The 22,870-nt window shown below is 35.5% G+C and overlaps 1 protein-coding gene across 2 annotated transcripts in view; it reads right to left on the bottom strand.

Annotated features, from left to right (window-relative positions):
* Window positions 1–22,870, bottom strand: part of SLC9B1 (solute carrier family 9 member B1) — a 100,107-nt gene that overhangs the window by 21,112 nt on the left and 56,125 nt on the right. For both annotated transcript variants that reach the window (XM_066233476.1, XM_066233475.1), the window contains exon 9: window positions 8,488–8,663. In XM_066233476.1, coding sequence (XP_066089573.1) covers window positions 8,488–8,663 — 176 coding nt within the window. The remainder of the gene's footprint in view (window positions 1–8,487; window positions 8,664–22,870) is intronic.

Raw genomic sequence — 22,870 nt, 5'->3', positions numbered from 1 at the left:
GTGGAAAGAACTAAAGCCTCAAGTTCAAGAAGCAAACAGAACTCCAAGTTTTCTTAACCCCAACAAACCTACTCCAAGGCATATCATAATGAAATTGACACAAACCACCAGCAAAGAAAAAATTCTCAAGGCAGCCAGGGAAAAGAAGAGTACAACATATAAAGGAAGGCCCATTAGATTATCATCAGATTTCTCAGCAGAAACTCTACAAGCTAGAAGAGAGTGGACCCCAATATTTAAAGTCCTGAAAGAGAGGAACTTTCAGCCACGAATACTATACCCATCAAAGCTATCCTTCAAATACGAAGGAGAAATAAAAACATTCACAGATACAGAAAAGATGAGGGAATTTATCATCAGAAAACCCCCACTCCAGGAATTACTAAAGGGGGTTCTCCAATCAGATATAAAGAACAAAAAAAAACAGAGCCACAAGTAAAAGCTCCAAGAAGAACACAATAAAACCAAATTTAAACTGTGACAACAACAAAAAGAAAGAGGGGGAGAAGATGGAGATTAACAGTAGCAAAGGACGATGGAGTGCAAAAGTACTCACAAAATAGTTCACTACAATGAACAGGGTGGAGACCCTTTTCATTACTCAAAGGTAACCACCATTGAAAAAACCACCACAGAAGCACATGAGATAAAAAAGATAGCAACAGAGGAAAGATGTATGGAATACAACCAAATAAAAACAAAAGATAGAAAAACGAAAGAGAAGGATCAAACAAGACACAAAACTAACAGAAAGCAAGATATAAAATGGCAATAGGGAACTCACAAGTATCAATAATTACACTAAATGTAAATGGATTAAACTCACCAATAAAAAGGCACAGAGTAGCAGAATGGATTGAAAAAGAAAATCCAACTGTATGCTGCCTACAGGAAACTCATCTAAGTAACAAGGATAAAAACAAATTCAAAGTGAAAGGCTGGAAAACAATACTCCAAGCAAATAACATCCAAAAAAAAGCAGGTGTAGCAATACTCATATCGGATAATGCTGACTACAAGACAGGAAAAGTACTCAGACACAAAAATGGCCATTTCATAATGGCTAAGGGGACACTGAAGCAAGAAGACATAACAATTCTTAATATATATGCACCAAACCAAGGAGCACCAAAATATATAAGACAGCTACTTATTGATCTTAAAACAAAAACTGACAAAAATACAATCATACTTGGAGACCTCAATACACCGCTGACGGCTCTAGATCGGTCATCCAAACAGAGAATCAACAAAGACATAGTGGCCTTAAACAAAACACTAGAGCACCTGGATATGATAGACATCTACAGGACATTTCATCCCAAAGTGACTGAGTATACATTTTTCTCCAGTGTACATGGATCATTCTCAAGAATTGACCATATGTTGGGCCACAAAAACAACATCAGCAAATTCAGAAAAATTGAAGTTGTACCAAGCATATTTTCTGATCATAAAGCCTTGAAACTAGAATTCAACTGCAAAAAAGAGGAAAAAAATCCCACAAAAATGTGGAAACTAAACAACATACTTTTAAAAAATGAATGGGTCAAAGAAGAAATAAGTGCAGAGATCAAAAGATATATACAGACTAATGAAAATGACAATACAATATATCAGAATCTATGGGATGCAGCAAAAGCAGTGATAAGAGGGAAGTTCATATCACTTCAGGCATATATGAACAAACAAGAGAGAGCCCAAGTGAACCACTTAACTTCCCACCTTAAGGAACTAGAAAAAGAAGAACAAAAACAACCCAAAACCAGCCGAAGAAAGGAGATAATAAAAATCAGAGCAGAAATAAATGAATTAGAGAACAGAAAAACTATAGAAAAAATTAATAGAACAAGGAGCTGGTTCTTTGAAAAGATCAACAAAATTGACAAACCCTTGGCAAGACTTACCAAGGAAAAAAGAGAAAGAACTCATATAAACAAAATCCAAAATGAAAGAGGAGAAATCACCACGGACACCGTAGATATACAAAGAATTATTGTAGAATACTATGAAGAACTTTATGCCACTAAATTCAACAACCTAGAAGAAATGGATAAATTCCTAGAAAAATACAACCTTCCTAGACTGAGTCAAGAAGAAGCAGAAAGCCTAAACAGACCTATCAGTAGAGAAGAAATAGAAAAAACCATTAAAAACCTCCCCGAAAATAAAAGTCCAGGCCCTGACGGCTATACCAGCGAATTTTATCAAACATTCAAAGACTTGGTTCCTATTCTACTCAAAGTCTTCCAAAAAATTGAAGAAGAAGCAATACTTCCAAACACATTTTATGAGGCCAACATACCCTCATACCAAAACCAGGCAAGGGTCGCATAAAAAAAGAACACTACAGACCAATATCTCTAATGAATACAGATGCTAAAATACTAAACAAAATACTAGCAAATCGAATACAACAACATATTAAAAAAATAATACATCATGATCAAGTGGGATTCATCCCAGAATCTCAAGGATGGTTCAACATACGTAAAACGGTTAATGTAATACACCATATCAACAAAACAAAGAACAAAAACCACATGATCTTATCAATAGACGCAGAAAAGGCTTTTGATAAATACAACACAATTTTATGTTTAAGACTCTCAACAAAATGGGTATAGAAGGAAAATATCTCAACATGATACAGGCCATATATGATAAACCATCAGCTAACATCATATTAAATGGCACAAAACTGAAGGCTTTCCCCCTTAAATCAGGAACAAGACAGGGTTGTCCACTCTCTCCACTCTTATTTAATGTGGTACTAGAGGTTCTAGCCAGAGCAATCAGACAAGACAAAGAAATAAAAGGCATCCATATCGGAAAAGAAGAAGTAAAGGTATCACTTTTTGCAGATGATATGATCCTATACATCGAAAACCCCAAAGAATCCACAAAAAGACTACTAGAAACAATAAGCCAATACAGTAAGGTCACAGGATACAAAATTAACATACAGAAGTCAATAGCCTTTCTATATGCCAACAATGAAACAACTGAGAAGGAACTCAAAAGAATAATCCCCTTCACGATTGCAACAACAACAAAAAAATACTTAGGAATAAACATAACAAAGAATGTAAAGGACTTATATAATGAAAACTATAAACCATTGTTAAGGGAAATCGAAAAAGATATAATGAGATGGAAGAATATTCCTTGTTCTTGGCTAGGAAGAATAAATATAATCAAGATGGCTATATTACCCAAAGCAATATACAAATTTAATGCAATTCCCATCAAACTTCCAATGACATTTTTTTAAAGAAATAGAGCAAAAAATCATCAGATTTATATGGAACTATAAAAAACCCCGAATAGCCAAAGCAATCCTAAAGAAAAAGAATGAAGTTGGGGGCATTACAATACCTGACTTCAAACTATATTATAGGGCCACGACAATCAAAACAGCATGGTATTGGCAGAAAAATAGACACTCAGACCAATGGAACAGAATAGAAAGTCCAGAAATAAAACCACATATATATCGTCAAATAATTTTTGATAAAGGGGCCAACAACACACAATGGAGAAAAGAAAGCCTCTTCAATAAATGGTGCTGGGAAAACTGGAAACCACATGCAAAAGAATGAAACTGGACTACAGTCTCTCCCCCTGTACAAAAATTAACTCAAAATGGATCAAAGATCTAAACATAAGACCTGAAACAATTAAGTACATAGAAGAAGACATAGGTACTCAACTCATGGACCTGGGTTTTAAAGAGCATTTTATGAATTTGACTCCAATGGCAAGAGAAGTGAAGGCAAAAATTAATGAATGGGACTACATCAGACTAAGAAGTTTTTGCTCAGCAGGAGAAACTGATAACAAAATAAACAGAAAGCCAACTAAATGGAAAATGATATTTTCAAACAACAGCTCAGATAAGGGCCTAATATCCAAAATATACAAAGAACTCATAAAACTCAACAACAAACAAACAAACAATCCAATAAAAAAATGGGAAGAGGATATGAATAGACACTTCTCCCAGGAAGAAATACAAATGGCCAACAGATATATGAAAAGATGCTCATCTTCTTTAGCTATTAGAGAAATGCAAATCAAAACTGCAATGAGATACCACCTCACACCTGTTCGATTAGCTATTATTAGCAAGTCAGGTAATAGCAAATGTTGGAGAGGCTGTGGAGAAAAAGGAACCCTCATTCACTGTTGGTGGGACTGTAAAGTAGTACAACCATTATGGAAGAAAGTATGGTGGTTCCTCAAAAAACTGCAAATAGAACTACCTTATGACCCAGCAATCCCTCTACTGGGTATATATCCCAAAAACTCAGAAACATTGATACGTAAAGACACATGCAGCCCCATGTTTATTGCAGCATTGTTCACAGTGGCCAGGACATGGAAACAACCAAAAAGCCCATCAACAGATGACTGGATAAAGAAGATGTGGCACATATACACTATGGAATATTACTCAGCCATAAGAAATGATGACATCGGAACATTTACAGCAAAATGGTGGGATCTTGATAACATGATACGAAGCGAAATAAGTAAATCAGAAAAATACAGGAACTGTATTATTCCATACGTAGGTGGGACATAATAGTGAAACTAAGAGACATTGATAAGAGTGTGGTGGTTACGGGGGGGAGGGGGGAATGGGAGAGGGATAGGGGGTGGCGAGGGGCACAAAGAAAACAAGATAGAGGGTGACAGAGGACAATCTGACTTTGGGTGGTGGGTATGCCACATAATTGAATGACAAGATAACCTGGACTTGTTATCTTTGAATATATGTATCCTGATTTATTGATGTCACCCCATTAAAAAAATAAAATTATTAAATAATAAAAAAAAAGTAGATGTGGTACATATATACTATGGAATATTACTCAGCCATAAGAAATGATGACATCGGTTCATTTACAACAAAATGGATGTATCTTGATAACATTATATGGAGTGAAATAAGTAAATCAGAAAAAACTAAGAACTGCATGATTCCATACATAGGTGGGACATAAAAACGAGACTAAGAGACATGGACAAGAGTGTGATGGTTTTGGGGGGGATGGGAGGGAGGGAGTAGAGGGAGGAAGAGGGGAGGGGAGTTGCACAAGGAAAACCCAGAGGACAATTTGACTTTGGGTGATGGGTAATCACCATAATTGAATGACAAGATAACCTGGAGATGTTTTCTTTGAACATATGTACCCTGATTTATTAATGACACCCCATTAAAATTAATAAACATTAATAAAAAAGATATTCCATGCAAATGTAAATGGAAGTCAAAAGAGAGCAAAGATGGTCATACTTATATCACACAAAATAGACCTTATGTTAAATACGGTCAAAAGAGATACAAAAGAACATTTTATAATGAAAAAAGGAGACCATTGACCAGGAAGATAAGATTAGATCTTGGTGGTTATCTATAATATCCCTAAATATTTGAACATGGAAGTTCTAATGTATAATATGAAACCTTTAAAAAGTCCTTGAAATTTTAAGTGATAGTTTACATAGTCATGAGATGAAAGAGGACTTTCTAAGCATGTACTGCTTGGTTTTTCAATTTTGATGCCTTTCTCAAATTAGACTTGGTTTCTTTTGGCATATTCCTATAGCATCCTATGCTCTAAAACGTTCATCACATTTGTAATTATTTCTTTAACATAAACTCTTTGAGAACATGGGCCACATGGTCTTTTCTGCCTGCTGCATCCAGATGCTGTATAGAATAATACTTAAAAGTGTGGGTCTGAGGTCAGACTGTCAGATCTTGGCTCCCCTACTTATTGGATTTGTGACTTGAGCAAATTTTTAACCTTTGTTCCTCATTTTGCTTATCTGTAAAATGAGATAGCACTATTGTGACTATTAAATGAGTGGAAACATCTATGGAACATCAAACAAATATGAGACAATTACTTAATAATATTGTTTCTGTTTCTCAATATTTGGCACAGTAGCTGGCACAATGGAATAGAAATACAAAAATATTTTTTGGAAGAATAACTGATACCAGGAATGAAGGAAAAGATGACCAGATTTGTCAATAAAAAAAAATTTAGCCTGACCAGGCAGTGGCACAATACATAAAGCATTGGACTGGGACGCAGAGGACCCAGGTTCAAGACCCCGACATCCCCAGCTTGAGCGTAGGCTCGTCTGGTTTAAGCAAGGCTCACCAGCTTGAGCCCAAGGTCACTGGCTCGAGCAAGGGGTTGCTCAGTCTGCTGTAACCCCCTGGTTAAGGCATATATGAGAAATCAATCAATGAACAGCTAAGGTGTCACAATGAAAAATTGATGCTTCTCATCTCTCCCTTCCTATCTGTCTGCCCTTATCTGTCCCTCTCTCTGACTCTGTCTCTGTCAAAAAAAAATTTTTTTAGAACTTCCAAATGACAAAAAAAAAACATTTACAAAATTAAAAGTCAAATTAAAAATGGGAAAAACTAAAGAATATAAATTAAAAGGTTATCATTTTTAATATTATGAAGTATCTTTACCAATCAAAAAGAACAAAAGATGAAGGCACCTATGAGGCAAAAGATTTCAAGAAAAACAAATGATAAAACATACCAAATGTCAATGACCAATAAACATGAACATTTGGTTAACATCACTAGTTAAAGTATTTTATTTTAAAGAGGCCTTGCCTGACCAGGCAGTGGCGCAGTAGATAGAGCTTCGGACTGGGATGCGTAGGATCCAGGTTCGAGACCCCGAGGTTGCCAGCTTGAGCACAGGCTCATCTGGCTTGAGCTTAAAGCTCATCAGCTTGGACTCAAGGTTGCTGGCTCCAGGAAGGGGTTACTCCATCTGCTGAAGGGCCATGGTCAAAGCACATATGATAAAGCAATCAATGAACAACTAAGGTGTCGCAACAAAAAACTAATGATTGATGCTTCTCATCTCTCTCTGTTTCTGTCTGTCTGTCCCTATCTATCCCTCTCTCTGACTCTCTCTCTGTCCCTGTAAAAAAAAAAAATTAAAAAAAAATAAAGAGGCCTCATTTTTCACCTGCAAAGATAAAAAGAATAATAATATCTAGTTTTGAAAAGAGTGAAAGATAAAGTGGCAAGCTTGTGCAACATTGTGAGACATGATATTGTGTTAATATATTTCTAAAGTGTATAACTTTGTATACCTTTTAACTCAACGATTACACTTTTAAGATTAAGAAAATATTAAGTTTAGATAGAACTATTTAGCTATAAGATGTTCAATCAATGATTATTTTAATACTAGTAAATACTGAAGTCAACTTCAGTTTTCAAGCAGTGATTATAATGTAGCCAATTAAATATTATTCAACTATTAAAATGTCATAGAAATATATTTACTTAAGAGAAACATGGTTGCAATATACAGTTAAATGCAAAACAACTCAAGTTATAAACAAGTATGGCCAATGTTCAATAATTTTATAAAACTGTTAGGAACAAAGAGAAAAGAGAGATAAAGCTAGTGATAGAGATTGATGATAGATGTCAGATAGATAGATAGATAGATAGAGTCTGCTTGGACTTACATCAAAAGATTCACAATTATTATTCTTGGGATATGACTATGGCAGATTTTCTTTTTAAAAATTTATATGTTATGGCCCTGGCCGGTTGGCTCAGCAGTGGAGCGTCGGCCTGGCATACAGGGGACCCGGGTTCGATTCCCGGCCAAGGCACATAGGAGAAGCGCCCATTTGCTTCTCCACCCCCCTTCCTTCCTCTCTGTCTCTCTCTTCCCCTCCCCGCAGCCAAGGCTCCATTGGAGCAAAGATGGCCCGGGCGCTGGGGATGGCTCCTTGGCCTCTGCCCCAGGCGCTAGAGTGGCTCTGGTCGCGGCAGAGCGACGCCCCGGAGGGGCAGAGCATCGCCCCCTGGTGGGCAGAGCATTGCCCCTGGTGGGCGTGCCGGGTGGATCCTGGTCCGGCGCATGCGGGAGTCTGTCTTACTGTCTCTCCCGGTTTCCAGCTTCAGAAAAAAAAAAAAAAAAAAAAAAAAGAAAGAAAAAAAATTTATATGTTATGATTTCAAGAGAAACTTTATATATTACTTTTCAACTTAAAAATATTTTGGTGCTTCAACAATACAGAAGACAGAATTTTAAACATTTCAGGTAACTAAAGCTTTACTAAATGGGGAAGTTTTTACTTTCACAATTTCTGTAAAGTGGCACTCAACACCAAATATTAGCTTGGGATTCAGAATTGCTGCAGAATTTTGTCCCACCATTACCAAAAGGCACACAGTTGTCCGTACTCTATATATTTACATTTTCTTAATAATAAAATGAAAGAATGTTAAATGTAAAGTCTTGATCAATAAATGAAGGAAAGCTAGAAACCTTATTTAAGGAACTAACAGAAACAATAAAAGCTACAAACAATATGGCACTGGTTGTATACGGCTCACAAAAATTAGGGGATATTTCAAAATAAATACAAAGCAAAAAATATCTCCTGATTTTTGTGAGCAGGTATTTTCTTATTTACCTGTGGAGAAGACTATACTCATGCATGTACTGAATCCAGTGATAGCCACGATGTCATCAAAACCGCTAGCAGCTACTAGTAAGGTTGGAATGCCTTCCACAATACCATATCCGCGGTCTTGCAAGTTTAGCATGGAGGGGACAATAACAGCAGGGGAGACAGCACCTACTACAAAACTGAGAGAAAGACTATGAAAACCTATTTAAAAACATCCATTTAAACAAATAGTTAAATTTTTTAATTAAAATTTACAACAAATATATTAACTTTCACAACAGCTTCAAGTGTAAAAATTCTGCTTTTGAGTGAATGTCATTTAATGGTGGTAATTTTCCCCCTCAGCCAGCCACTGCTACTCTTTCTGTTACCAAGATTTTAGCTACTCTAAACATACCATTAAATTCATATAGTATTTGTCTTGGCTTATTTTACTCAGCATAATGTCATAAAGATTTATCCATAATGTCGAATGTGACAAGATTTTCTTCTTTTTTACAACATTATATGTATATACCACATTTTCTTTATCCATTCATCTATTAATATTTGGGCTCCTTCCACTTTTGAGGCATTGTGGTAATGCTGCAATATCCCTTTGAAATCCTGCTTACAATTCTTTTCAATATATACCTAGAAGTAGAATTACTGATTTTATGTTAATTCTATTTCTGGAGGGTTTTTTCAGCAACCTCTAAAATATTTTACATATTTTATTCCCAACCGCAGTGCTCAAGGGTTCTAATTTCTCCATATCTGTGCCAAATATTGTTACTTACTGTTTTTCTTTTTAAATAGAGGTCACTTTAATGAGTGTAAGGTGATATCTCATATGATTTGCATTTCTCTAATGATTACAAATGTTGAACACTTTTATAAGTTTGTTGGCCATTTGAATATTTTCTTTAGGACAATGTTTATTCAAGTCCTCTGCCATTATTTAGTCAGGTTTGTTGTTGTTGAGTTTTAGGAATTCTTTGTATGTTCTGAATATTGATCTCTTTTTATTTATTTATTTATTTATTTATTTATTTATTTATTTATTCATTTTTCTGAAGCTGGAAACAGGGAGAGACAGTCAGACAGACTCCCGCATGCGCCCGACCGGGATCCACCCGGCACGCCCACCAGAGGCGACGCTCTGCCCACCAGGGGGCGATGCTCTGCCCATCCTGGGCGTCGCCATGTTGCGACCAGAGCCACTCTAGCACCTGGGGCAGAGGCCACAGAGCCATCCCCAGCGCCTGGGCCATCTTTGCTCCAATGGAGCCTTGGCTGCGGGAGGGGAAGAGAGAGACAGAGAGGGAGAGTGCGGCGGAGGGGTGGAGAAGCAAATGGGCGCTTCTCCTGTGTGCCCTGGCCGGGAATCGAACCCGGGTCCTCTGCACGCTAGGCCAACGCTCTACCGCTGAGCCAACCGGCCAGGGCCTTGATCTCTTTTTAGATATATATTTTGCAATTTTCTCCCATTTTGTGTGTTGTATTCTGTCTGTATTAGTGTTTCCTTTGCTGTACAGAAGTTTTCAAGTTTTATAAAACCCAATCTATCTATTTTTGCTTTTGTTGCCTGTGCTTTTAGTGTCAGAGCCACAAAATCATTGCCAAATTTAATGTCATAAAGGTATTGCATGTGGTTTGCTGTATATATACAGCTCACAAAAATTAGGGGATATTTCAAAATGAATATGAAGCTATAAAATATCCTTTAATTTTTTTTGAGCAGTAGTATTCTTGGTTGGCAGTTGTTTTTTCTTTTCGTATTTTTAAAAACCTTATCATATTCATTTTAGAAAGAGAGGAAGGGTGTGAGGCCGAGAGAGACAGGGACATCAGTCTGCTCTTGCATGTGTCCTGACCGGGGATCAAACTGGCAACCTCTGTACTTCAGGTCAATGCTCTAACCAACTGATCCATCCAACCAGGACTCTTTCAGCATTTTTTACCACTCCAGTTCATTCTGGCCTGCAAGGTTTCTGCTGAGAAATCCAATTATTATCTTAGGGGAACTCTTGCTTTTTCTCTGCTGCTTTCAAGATTTTCTCTTTCCATGACTTTTGACAGTTTGATGTGTCTCAGTGTAGGTCTCTTTGGTTTCACTCAAGTGGACATTCTTTGAGATTCTTAAATTTGTATGCTCATTTCATGTCTCAATTTGGAGAAGTTTTGGGCCATTATTTCTTCAGATAGGCTTTATGACATGTATCTCTCTCTTCTACTCCTAGAACTCCCTAAATGTATAGATTGGTCTATTTAAAGGTATCTCATAATTCCTTTAGGATTTCTTCACTTTCGTTTATTTTTCTTTTTGCTTCTCTGACTTGATTTCAAATGATCTTGTCATCAAGTTCAGTAGTTATTTCTTCTGATTGATCCAGTCTGTTACTGAATCCCTGTAGTCATTTTATTTTCAATTTTGTTATTGTATACTACAGCTCAAAAATGTATTTTTGTTCTTTTTTATAGTTTATATTTCTTTTTTGGTAATCTCATTTTGTTCATGCATCATTTTTTTTGAATTCCTTAAGATGTCTACATTCTCTTTTACCTCACTGACCATTTTTATAACTTTACTTTGAATTATTTGTTGAGTAATTCACACATTTAATTGTTTAGGACTGGTTTCTGGAGTTTTTAATTGTTCCTTTGATTGAATTGTGATTCTCTGCTTCTTCATATGCCTTGTTAACTTTTATTGAAATTTGCATATTTAGAACAAACAGCCACTTCTCCAAGTCTTTATATACTGTCTTTACTAGGGAAAGATCTTCACCAATCAGCCCAGCTAGAGACAAGAGGCCTCCCAAACCTTTCTGGCATACATATTCCCTGGGCTTGGGTGTATTATCTCCAGCTAAAGAGTTTTGTTTTTTTCTACTCAGGAACATCCCTAGGGGGTCTATCTTCAGTACTGCAATTTCTTTAGAGCTGCAGCAACCCACAGGACTCACTTTTGTTTTCAGTGAGCCTCAGACATATAAAGTTTTTCCGTCTTTTTTCTGTCAGTGATCAAGTGAGGAGAGACAGAAGCCAGTCCTTTGGTCAGTTTCTCAAAAAGCCATAATATAAAACACGTTTCATGTTTTTCTTTCTCTCCTGAAAGAGAAGTCACAAATCAGATTTTTTCTCCTGATTGACCCTTATTGTTCAGGCAGAAGTATTGTATATGATGGACAAGTGTAATGGAACACCTTAAGTGCTTCAATGTGCCTCTTCTTGGCCTTGTGATTGAATCTCTTAAGTGGCTTCTGAAATTCTCATAAAGGTAATAGGGTCTTTATATAGCTAAATGAGTGTCTCCATGGGGCATTAAGAGCCTGAGGCTGCAGATTCTGCCACCTTTTGACATTACTCCTCTGATCTTTGGGAGTTTCAAAAGCTCCTCAGGTGATTTTGATGTATAACAAATTTAGGAACCACTGGCTTTTTCCTCATTCCTATTTGGCTTCCTCCTCTCAGAGGTTTCTAGTGAGAGTCTCTTCAATAAGTCACTTGCATAAAAATCTTAATTTCAGTTTGAGCTTCTAAGGTATCTTGCTTGGTAGCATGACTGGCTTATTCCTTGCAAAAGATAAGCAATTACATGCTAATAGAAGTTTCAAATACAAAAACAGGCAGCCATTAAAGTATCATCAGATATTAGGGGACAGCAACACTTTGATTTGAGGCACCTTGTTTATTAAGTGGAAAAAATTTATACCTGAGGAAAGAGCTATATATACTAGAAGGAGAACAATCAGAACATGACTTCAGAATAACTATAGATATCCTCAGAATCACAGAAGTTTACTGCATATATCCATAACATCTTAACTATAGTTCTTAAAAATTAACCCTCAATTGCCAAAAAAGGTGATATGAACATAGAGCGAGTTAATAAGCTAGAGAACTAAACAGAGAAATTTCCTAGTGTGTACTCTAAAAAAGCAAGCAGATGAAAAGTATAAAGAAAAACTTACTAGTTTTAGAAGAGGGGGCTAAAAATAGATAAAAGAGAACTGAAGAAAGAGAAAAATGTATCTATAGAAAAAAATAGAAACATAAGCCTCTAAAATATTCCACCAAATATTGAGTAGAACAAATTTCAAAAAGATCCACCCAAGGATATTAAAAATTATTAATTTAGTTTTTTAAAAAAATTCTCTTACCATTTAGAAATGCATACTGCAGATTATAAGGGTGAAATAGCATCATGTTTGTAATTTGATTCATTAGGGCTTGTTAAATTTAAGAGTATTTGGGCATTCATTATATTATCCTCTCTATTATTTTTCATGTTTGAAAATTTTCTCAAAGGAAAAAGGCCTACTTGAGACTGTTCTTTTCAAATTTTATTATTCAAACAAATTACATGAGGATCTTGTTAAAATGCAGATTCTGTTTCAAAAGATCTGGGGTGAGACACTCAAGATTCTGCATTTCTAATAAGCTTTTAGGTAAGATTAATATTGCTAAGGAATATAATTTATATAAAAAAATTAGAAACATTTTTTATAAACCAAGCTTTTACACAAGAAAATAATTAGATTAGATTAACTAGATATGTTCAAAAATTAGTCTGATAAGAGGTTTCACATGAGTAAAATTAATGCAAGAGATAACAATGATATCTTCAAAATATTGAATGAAAATAATTTCAAACCTGAAATTCATTTTCAAACCTTCAAGGACGTGGTTTATCATCCATTGATCAATTTTAAAATAACTAAAAGATCAACTCATCAGAAAAAAAGATTAGTATAAAAAAAGAAGGTAAAAAATAAGTTAGCATAGTGTGGACATTAAGAATAAAGGTTCTAGCCTCACCAGGCGGTGATGCAGTAGATAGAGCACGGGACTGAGACACAGAGAACCCAGTTTCGAAACCCCGAGATCGCTCATCCAGCTTGAGTACGGGCTCACCAGCTTGATTATGGGGTCCCTGGCTTCAGTGTAGGATCATAGACATGACCCTATGGTCACTGGCTTGAGCCTAAAGGTCACTGGCTTGAAGCCCAAAGGTCGCTTGCTTGAGTCCAAGGTCGCTGGCTTGAGCAAGGGGTCACTCGCTCTGCTGTAGCTCCCCAGTCAGGGCACATATGAGAAAGCAATCAATGAACAACTAAGGTGCTGCAACAAAAAACTGATGCTTCTTATTTCTCTCCTTTCCTGTCTGTCTGTCCCTATATGTCCTTCTCTCTGACTCTGTCTCTGTCAAAAATAAATAGTTCTAGCCAGAGCAAAAATTTTGGATCTACCTATTAGTTGTCTGACCTTAGGAAAACCATGTAACCTCTTTTTGTCTGAGTTTATATGCCCCTCTTAAATGGGAATAATAATAGTATCTATTTCACAGGGCTGTTTTGAAGATTAAATAAGTTAATAACATCAGTGCTTCAGCTGGCACATGGCAAACACTATTTATATGTTTACTACTACTATAATTATTATGATTATCATTACAAGAAACAATGAGCAGTAAACATTATTGCTAAATCTATAGAAGTGTTCATTGTAAAGAATACTTAAAATAATCTTACACTAAAATTCTAGATTATATGAGCTGGTGGGAGAATATATAAGGAAGAGGGGGAAGTGAAAACTTGCTATACATTTAAGTACGTGTTTTTCAAAATTATAGCTACCATATTTTCCCATGTATAAGACGTCCCCATGTATAAGATGCACCTTAATTTTGGGGCCTGAAATTTGAAAATAAAAAGTATTACATAAAGTTATTAAACTCAAGTTTTATTTATCATAAAATTTATACAACTCCTCAAGCAGGAAATGCAAGTAAAAAAATCTACAACCACTGTATAAGATGCACCCAGTTTTTAGATCTGAAAATTTTCAGAAAAGGGTGTGTCTTATACATGGGGAAATACGATAGTCATATAGGGGAATGAGTTTCTAATTTCTTTTTTTTTTTTTCTTTTTTCATTTTTCTGAAGCTGGAAATGGGGAGGCAGTCAGACAGACTCCTGCCTGACCAGGATCTACCCGGCATGCCCACCAGGGGGCGATGCTCCGCCCATCTGGGGCGTCGCTCTGTTGCATCCAGAGCCATTCTAGCACCTGAGGCAGAGGCCACAGAGCCATCCTCAGTGCCCAGGCCATCTTTGCTCCAATTGAGCCTTGGCTGCGGGAGGGGAAGGGAGAGACAGAGAGGAAGGAGAGGGGGAGGGGTGGAGAAGCAGATGGGCGCCTCTCCTGTGTGCCTTGGCCGGGAATCGAACCCGGGACTCCTGCACGCCAGGCCGACGCTCTACCGCTGAGCCAACCGGCCAGGGCCGAGTTTCTAATTTCTAAAGATTAAAGGAATAAAGTAAAGTAGGACAAAGAAGTGCTGTTAATCCAAAAGAGATGAAAAAAGAATGAAAGTCACAAGAATGTATAATATTTTAAAAAGTAAAATAAAACCAGAATGAAGTCCAAATTGACCTATAATAAATTGGTTGGATGGACCTGTTTAAGACAGTCTCTCTGATTGATTTAAAAAAATTAGCTCTGAGTTGTTTGTAAGGTATCCTTCTAAACAAAAATACAGAAAAGTTTAAAATTATGAGTATAATGACCAAATTGGGTTCATTTGATGATTGAAAGTTTGGCTTATATTAGAAAATTAATCAACATAAATCACTGCAATAAAATAAAGAAGAAAATTTTTATCAATAAAAGCAAAAACAATTATTTGCTAAAATTCTACACCCATTGATGATAAAAAATCTCTTGCAAACTAAGAACAGAGGAAAACTTCCTAAACTGGGCAGCTACAAAAAACTTACACCATATATAGGATCAAGACTTAGATACTATCACCATTTGAGTCAACATTACACTGAAGGTCCTAATCAGTGCCATAAAGAAAAATAAATGGTATGCATATTGAACAGGAAGAAATAAAATGATCTTGATTCATACATGACATAGCTATACATGTAAAAATTCCAACACAGCCCACCGATACATTTAACTTAGAGTATAGCAAGGTTGCTGGAGACAACAGCAATGTGGAAAATAAATAAACAATATTTCTAAATACTAGCAACAAATACTAAGAACATAAAAAATTAAAGCTACTATTTATAATAGCATATAAAAACTAAAAATAAATCTAATTAATATATTGAGGCCCTCAATGCAGGAAAAAAAATGCCGATTGAGAAAAATTAGAGAATACCTAAATAAATGAAGGGGCAGACCATGAGACTCAATTGAATAACTTAATATTGTAAATGAATTATATATGCCCTAATTGATCTATAGATTTAATATATATTTTCAATCAAAATGTTAATTTTTATTGGAAATTGACAAGCTAATTATAACTTTATAAGAAAATTATGAATAGCAAATACACTTTTGAAGATCATAAAAATGAGAGTTTTGTTCTGCAAGATATGAAGAATTATTATAAACCTACACAGAAATGTACACAGAAGATAAACAAATAGACCATTGGGTAAGAATAGAGTCCAGACCCATACATAAATGCAACTTTATTTATGAAACTTTATGACAAAGATGGCACCACAGAGCAGCTGAGTGGGAGAACTGGTTCTTTAAATCAGTGATACTGGGTCAGTTGGATATCTGTAAGGAAGTGGAGGAAGGAGGGAAAAAAAAACTTGACCCTACCCCACACTAAACATAAAAATTAATTTAACGTAGATTATGTATTTAAATATGAAAAGTAATACAATAAAATTTCTAGAAAATAATACAGAAAAATATCTTTATGGTTTTGGATAGGGAATGATTTTCTAAACAAGACACAAGTTCTAACAATGAAGAAAAAGACTGATAAACTAGGCTATATTAAAATGAAGAATTTCTAATATCAAGGGAGTGAAATAGGAAGTTGTTTAATGGAAAAACATTGAACAAAGGACTAGTATTCAGAATATGTTAAGAACTTCTACCAATAAATAAGAAATGAAAATATAAACAACCCATGAGAAATTTGGGGAAAATACTTGAAGAAACACTCTTCAGCCTTATTAGAAATAAAAAAAATGTAAAAAGAAAATCCAATGAGGTATCACAACATACCTATATGCATGGAACAAATAAAAAATTTCAATGATTCCAAGTATTGGCAAGCATGTGGAATAACAGGAACTCATATATTCAACTGGTAGGAGAGTAAATTCAGAATTTTGAAAATTATGCATAACCTATATATTTGAACATATACTTATGTATATAAGTATAACAAAGAGTTATGTATGAGAATATTTGGAAGAGCATTAGTAATAGCAGGCCCCAACTAGAAACAATGCAAATTCCCATTTATAATAAAATAAATAAATAAATTGTAGTATATTCATAAAATGACATATACTAAGTTCTCACTTAACATTGTCTATAGGTTCTTGGAATTGTGACAAAACAGTTTATAATAAAACCAATTTTACTATGAGCTAATTAGTAAAAACAAGAATTAGGTTCTTAGAGCATCTCATCAACTTTATAATGAAACAATGTCATTCTAGAACTATACAAAAAATAAAATTAATGAATTACATTTACACACAGTACTATGGGTGAATCACAAACATAATATTTGGTGAAAGAGCTAGATACAAAAGAATATGTGGTGTGTGACTTATTTATACAACTACAACAAACTATAGTGTTAGAAGTTACTAGTGATTACCTGTGGGTAGGAGTAGAGAAGTGATTAGTAGGGAGCATAAGAGTACTTCTGAGGTTCTGGTCAAGTTACTTCTTTATCAGGGTGATGATTACATGAATATTCAGTTTTTGTTTATTCATGGAACTGTACACTCATGTACTTACATTTTTCTCTATATGAGTTATACTTCAAAATAACTTGAAACTAAAACTCATAAATTCAAGCAAGGGTAAAGACTTTCATTCCAAATTGAGTACCAAAACAAAACTGTGAGAGAAACATTAATATTTGACAAAGTAGAATTCAAGATAGATGAGCATTAAAATGAGTGAAAAGGCTTATACTTAACATCAGTTTAAAAAGCGCCAAGGACCCTGGATGGGTGGCTCAGTGGATAGAGGGTGCTCTCTATGTGCCAGGGCTGTGCAGGCTCAATCCCTGATCAGGGAACATAGAAGAAGCAGTCAATGAGTACACAACTAAATGGAATAACTAAGTGGAACAATGAGTTGATGCTTTCTCTGTTTTTCTCTCTCCCTTACCCTTCCCTAAACAATGAAAATTTAAAAAAAAAATTACCAGGAATATATAACAATCATGGATCTTTGTGACTTAATAACAGCTTTGAAAAATATAGAGCAAAAATGCACAGATTTGATCAGATGTTAAAGTAGTAGAAGAGATGAATCAAGAACACTGGGGAACAATTTTTTTTCATTTTCTGTTGCATAAGGTTTTAGAACTGTTTCTATATATTTCTGCATCACTGATTCCAAATCTGAAATCCGTTTTTTGCTGCATGCTCTAGTTTTTATGCAATTTTAATTTCTTTTTGTTACAGTGAATGGCATGCATTGGTTTTTAAATTGGAGTTAAAGGGCAACAACTCTTGGATTGAACATAACCACAAGGCAATTAATATTTTACAAACATCACATTTACATAATTGTAGTTGTTTTTAAATGTAAAAAATTGTTATCTAATAAAAACACCTTTTATTTTGTTTTAAGATTGAATCATGGCTTCTTCGAGTAGGCATAAATGTAAGAATAGCCCTGACACCTTCTGTTATATATGTGGCTGTTACACATTTCAACATCAAAGGTGCAATATTTCATCATTTGTGACACATGCATATATTGCCTATTTTCAAGTTTCCCTTGGCGATCAATACAAGAATTGGGCTCTTCATATTGTGTGTCATAATTGTGAGGAAATGCTTCATGACTGGACAAAAGGAAAACACAAAGGAATGCCTTTTGGTATTCCCATAGTTGGGCATGAACCTAAGAACCACAGCAGTGACTGTTATTTCTGTCTGATCCATACAAAGGGCATCGGCAAGAAAAAATGGCATATGATTGCATATCCTGATATTCCTTCAGCAATATGACCTATCCCGCACTCTGAGATACTCCCGGTTCCAGTTTTCAATGGTTTTATTTCTTCTAAGGATGAAGAAAGTGAACATGGTGATCAAGTGTATTTTGATAAGATGCATGAGGAAATGGTTGTAGAATCTGAAGGGTCTTCTGATGCCAAGCAGTCATTAACCCCTCAGCAGTTTAGCCAACCCGAATTTAATGACAGTAAGAATGACATAAAAATTGTCCTTGACCTTCTGAAGTATGAGGAGCATAACTGGATAATTTGTGTGGATCATAAAATGGTAAATTTCCTACTAGGAAATAGAGAGGTTTCACGAAGTATCCTTGTTTTCTGTGTTTGTGGGATAGCTGAGCTCAGGAGAAACACTGGATACAGAAGGAGTGGCCAAAACGTGAAGCTCTGGAAGTAGGGATGTAAAATATTGTGAATGAACCCGTAGTTAATCGAGACAGGATCATTTTCCCCCCAGTTCACATCAAACATGGCTTAATGAAGCAGTTTGTTCAGGCTTCGAACAGAGACAGTGAATGCTTTCAACATATTATTTCTTCTTTTCCTGCCTTGTCTTTCGAGAAGATAAAGGCAGGTGGACCTCAAATTTGAACCCTCATAAGTGACGAAGAATTTTCTAGGAAGATGAATAAGGAGGAGAAAACAGCATGGCAGTCTTTTGTGGCAGTTACAAATAACTTCCGTAGCAACAATAAAGCAGAAAACTATGAACTTCTGGTACACAGGATGCTGTTGGCTTTCCACAACATTGGATGTTACATGAGCGTTAAGATTCACTTCCTGAACATTCACCTTGATAAGTTTACCGAAAATCCTGGAGCTGTTAGTGATGAGCAGACTACTGCTGGAGTATCAAATGAGATTGTCCTCAACAAATACACAAACTCAAGAGCTACACATGCAAATGTTTCCCTGAATAGAATTTAAATAAATTTTGTGCAAATTTTATGATTAAAGTAAATGTTTTAATATGTTCTATTTCAAAATTGTAGACAAATTCTGATGCAATCATCTTTTAGTGTATTAGTGTATTTACTGCATTATATAAATTATTATATTTTCACAAAGATGATGTCCAAGAAGACATTCTACTTCATTATGTTAAACTAAGTGTTGAAAATTTTACAATAAGATGAAAACCTAAAATCTTTAATTGCAAAAAACTGTAGCTTACAGAGAAAAACTAATGTCAGATTTGAGATCAACACACTTGAATTAGGTCAGAACAAGTGTTTTTGTGGATGCAACAAAAATTTTGTTCCCCAGTGGAATTCAAAATAAGCATAATATATATACATAGTAACTAAAATGAAGATAATAGTAAAATAAATCAAAATAAAAAACATAATAAGTAACAAGTTAAATATTTGTGTAAAAATATAGGTTACAGTATTTGGAGTAAATTAGGAATGAATATAGCTGAGGAATGATGTAGTGAGCTAAAAGATAAAATTAAAGAACTATTCCAGTAAGTAGCAAGAAAAGATAAAAAATCAGGAAGTGTGAAATAATAGGTAAGAGATATGGTAATAGCAGAAGGTTTACCAATATCAGGATGATAAAAGCCCCAGAAAGATAAATATACAAAAGTAGAGAAGGTATACTCAAAGAAATAATGGAAGTAAATTTTTCTTAATTAAAAACAAAAGACCGCCTGACCAGGCGGTGGTGCAGTGGATAGAGCGTCGAACTGGGACGTGGAGGACCCAGGTTCCAGACCCCGAGGTTGCCAGCTTGAGTGTGCGCTCATCTGGTTTGAGCAAAGCTCACCAGCTTGGACCCAAGGTCGCTGGCTCGAACAAGGGCTTACTTGGTCTGCTGAAGGCCCACAGTCAAGGCACATATGAGAAAGCAATCAATGAACAACTAAGGTGTCGCAACAAAAAACTGATGATTTATGCTTCTCAGCTCTCTCTATCCTGTCTGTCTGTCCCTATCTATCTCTCTGACTCTCTGTCTCTGTAAAAAGAGAAAAGAAAAAAAAGACCTTAGATTTAAAGGGTCACACAGGAGATATAAGGAATAATCTATGTCTAAATTATACAATAATATTTAAGAAAATCAAAGAGAGAAAAACCCAAAAACACAAAAGAAATAGATTATTACAAAGGAATAAGTGTTATAGTGACATCAGACTTTTTAATAGAAAGACTGTATGCAAGAATAGTTTTTAAAAGTTCACGGGAAATCAATTTGAATTTTTTAAAATCAGCCAAATAGTCATTCAAATCTGAAGGTTTCATTATACTATGAAAATATTTGCAGGCATACAAGGCTTCAAAAGCTATGTCACACAAAGACTCACAATAAAAATAATTTTGGGAAAATGTGCTCAAATTAAAGGAAAAATGTAACTAGAAGTTACTGAAAGAGAGATACAGCCCTGGCTGGATAGCTTGCTTGATTAGAGCTTCTTGCTGAAACACAGAAGTTGCTGGTTCAATCCCAGGTCAGGGTAAATATGAAAGTAAACTGATGTCCTGACTCTGTCTCTCTTTCCCTTCCTCTCTTGTGAAAATTGTCAATAATTTTTTTTTGTATTTTTCTGAAGCTGGAAACGGGGAGAGACAGTCAGACAGACTCCCACATGCACCCGACCGGGATCCACCTGGCACGCCCACCAGGGGCGACGCTCTGCCCACCAGGGGGCGATGCTCTGCCCCTCCGGGGCATCGCTCTGCCGCGACCAGAGCCACTCTAGCGCCTGGGGCAGAGGCCAAGGAGCCATCCCCAGTGCCCGGGCCATCTTTGCTCCAATGGAGCCTTGGCTGCGGGAGGGGAAGAGAGAGATAGAGAGGAAGGAGGGGAGGAGGGTGGAGAAGCAAATGGGCGCTTCTCCTATGTGCCCTGGCCGGGAATCGAACCCAGGTCCCCCACACGCCAGGCCGATGCTCTACCGCTGAGCCAACTGGCCAGGGCCAATAATTTGTTTTTAAAGAGGGCTACAAATTAAGGGTAGCCACAAAGATTAGGTTCTAAGGTCATTCCAAAAATTAATCTACTTGCCCACCCAAAACAAGTAATCACAGTTCTTCTCAGTAAGAAAAAAAGAATTCAACTCAATTCACCTTGCTCATTTATAAGATGTTAGGATGTTCACTAACAAATTTATGTGTGTGTATTTTCAGTACATGCTGAAATACTAAATTCAGAAAGTGAGAAACAGGTTTTGTTGACATATCCAGCATTTGAAAGAAAGAATTGAGACATCAAAATAAGAACAATTGGGAAATACCTGAAACAAGTATTAAGGTAATAAAGTGTTCACATCAAACTACCACAAAGAAATGCATAGAAATCCAAATGGAAGGAATCCTGAAGAACAGGGTGTAAGCAAGAACAGGGACTTGCAGTCAACACCCACAACTTCATGTTAGATATAACATTTATAAGTTCCCTGAAAAATTGGCTAGGGGAAAAATCTTCACCAACATTATTGAAGCAAAAAGTGTTTCCCTTTTATTTCTAGAGTATTTCTTATACACTCAGATATGTGCATGTACACATACATAATTGTTTTATTTTTATGTCTGTATTTTTTAGAGTTTTTACAATGAGTACATATTACTTATATACTTATGTATGTTATATCATGCAAACACATATTTCAAAAATTTTAAATTTATAATTTTATTTTTAATAAAATAAAAATATAATGCTTTCAAAAAATTAAAAGCATTCAAATATCTTGGTAACTTTTATACTTTATTTTTAAAAAATAAAATTGAGGTGAGAGAATTGATATTAAATTTGAATTAAAATGCTAGATAATATCAACATGAAGGGTTTTGAAGTAGTAATAAAATAATAATACTATGATATTAAACAGGCAAAGATAGCATAGAGAATAAAACATAGGGCAAATCAACAAAGAAGCTGGCTGGTTTTGTAGTTTACCCCACCACCATGCATTACAAATACACTGATGGCAGGATCTGACTTCCAGGATGCACTAGGATTTCACAGAGCTAAAAAAGTTGTAATTCAGTGCCACCTACTGGAAAAAAATGGAAAGATCTTTTCATATTAATTTGTTAGAGAAGTGCCACTCATACATAAATGCCTAGACAAAAAACAAAACAAAACAAAACAAGAATCCATCAAATACCATGAATAACCACGGTAGTGAGGCAGCTCAAAAATAAAATGAATCTCCAGGAAACATACTTAAGATAAGGAAATACACTGCTCACAAAAGTTAGGGGATCAGAGAACATACAGATACTCTAGTACTTTCAGTGTTTTGTATAGTGCATTTTCACCAATGAAATAAAAGTTGGTTTTGCATCTCATTTGCATAATTTAACAACTTTCTTTGACTTGTCATTTGCTTTTCTGATGTTCTTGTTTAATAAAAAAATCAAATGC

This window comes from Saccopteryx bilineata, chromosome 5, assembly GCF_036850765.1.
Source record: "Saccopteryx bilineata isolate mSacBil1 chromosome 5, mSacBil1_pri_phased_curated, whole genome shotgun sequence".
In the NCBI taxonomy this organism is placed as follows: Eukaryota; Metazoa; Chordata; class Mammalia; order Chiroptera; family Emballonuridae; genus Saccopteryx; species Saccopteryx bilineata.
The sequence above is the reverse complement of the archived record's forward strand: the minus strand, read 5'-3'. Positions and strand labels throughout refer to the sequence as shown.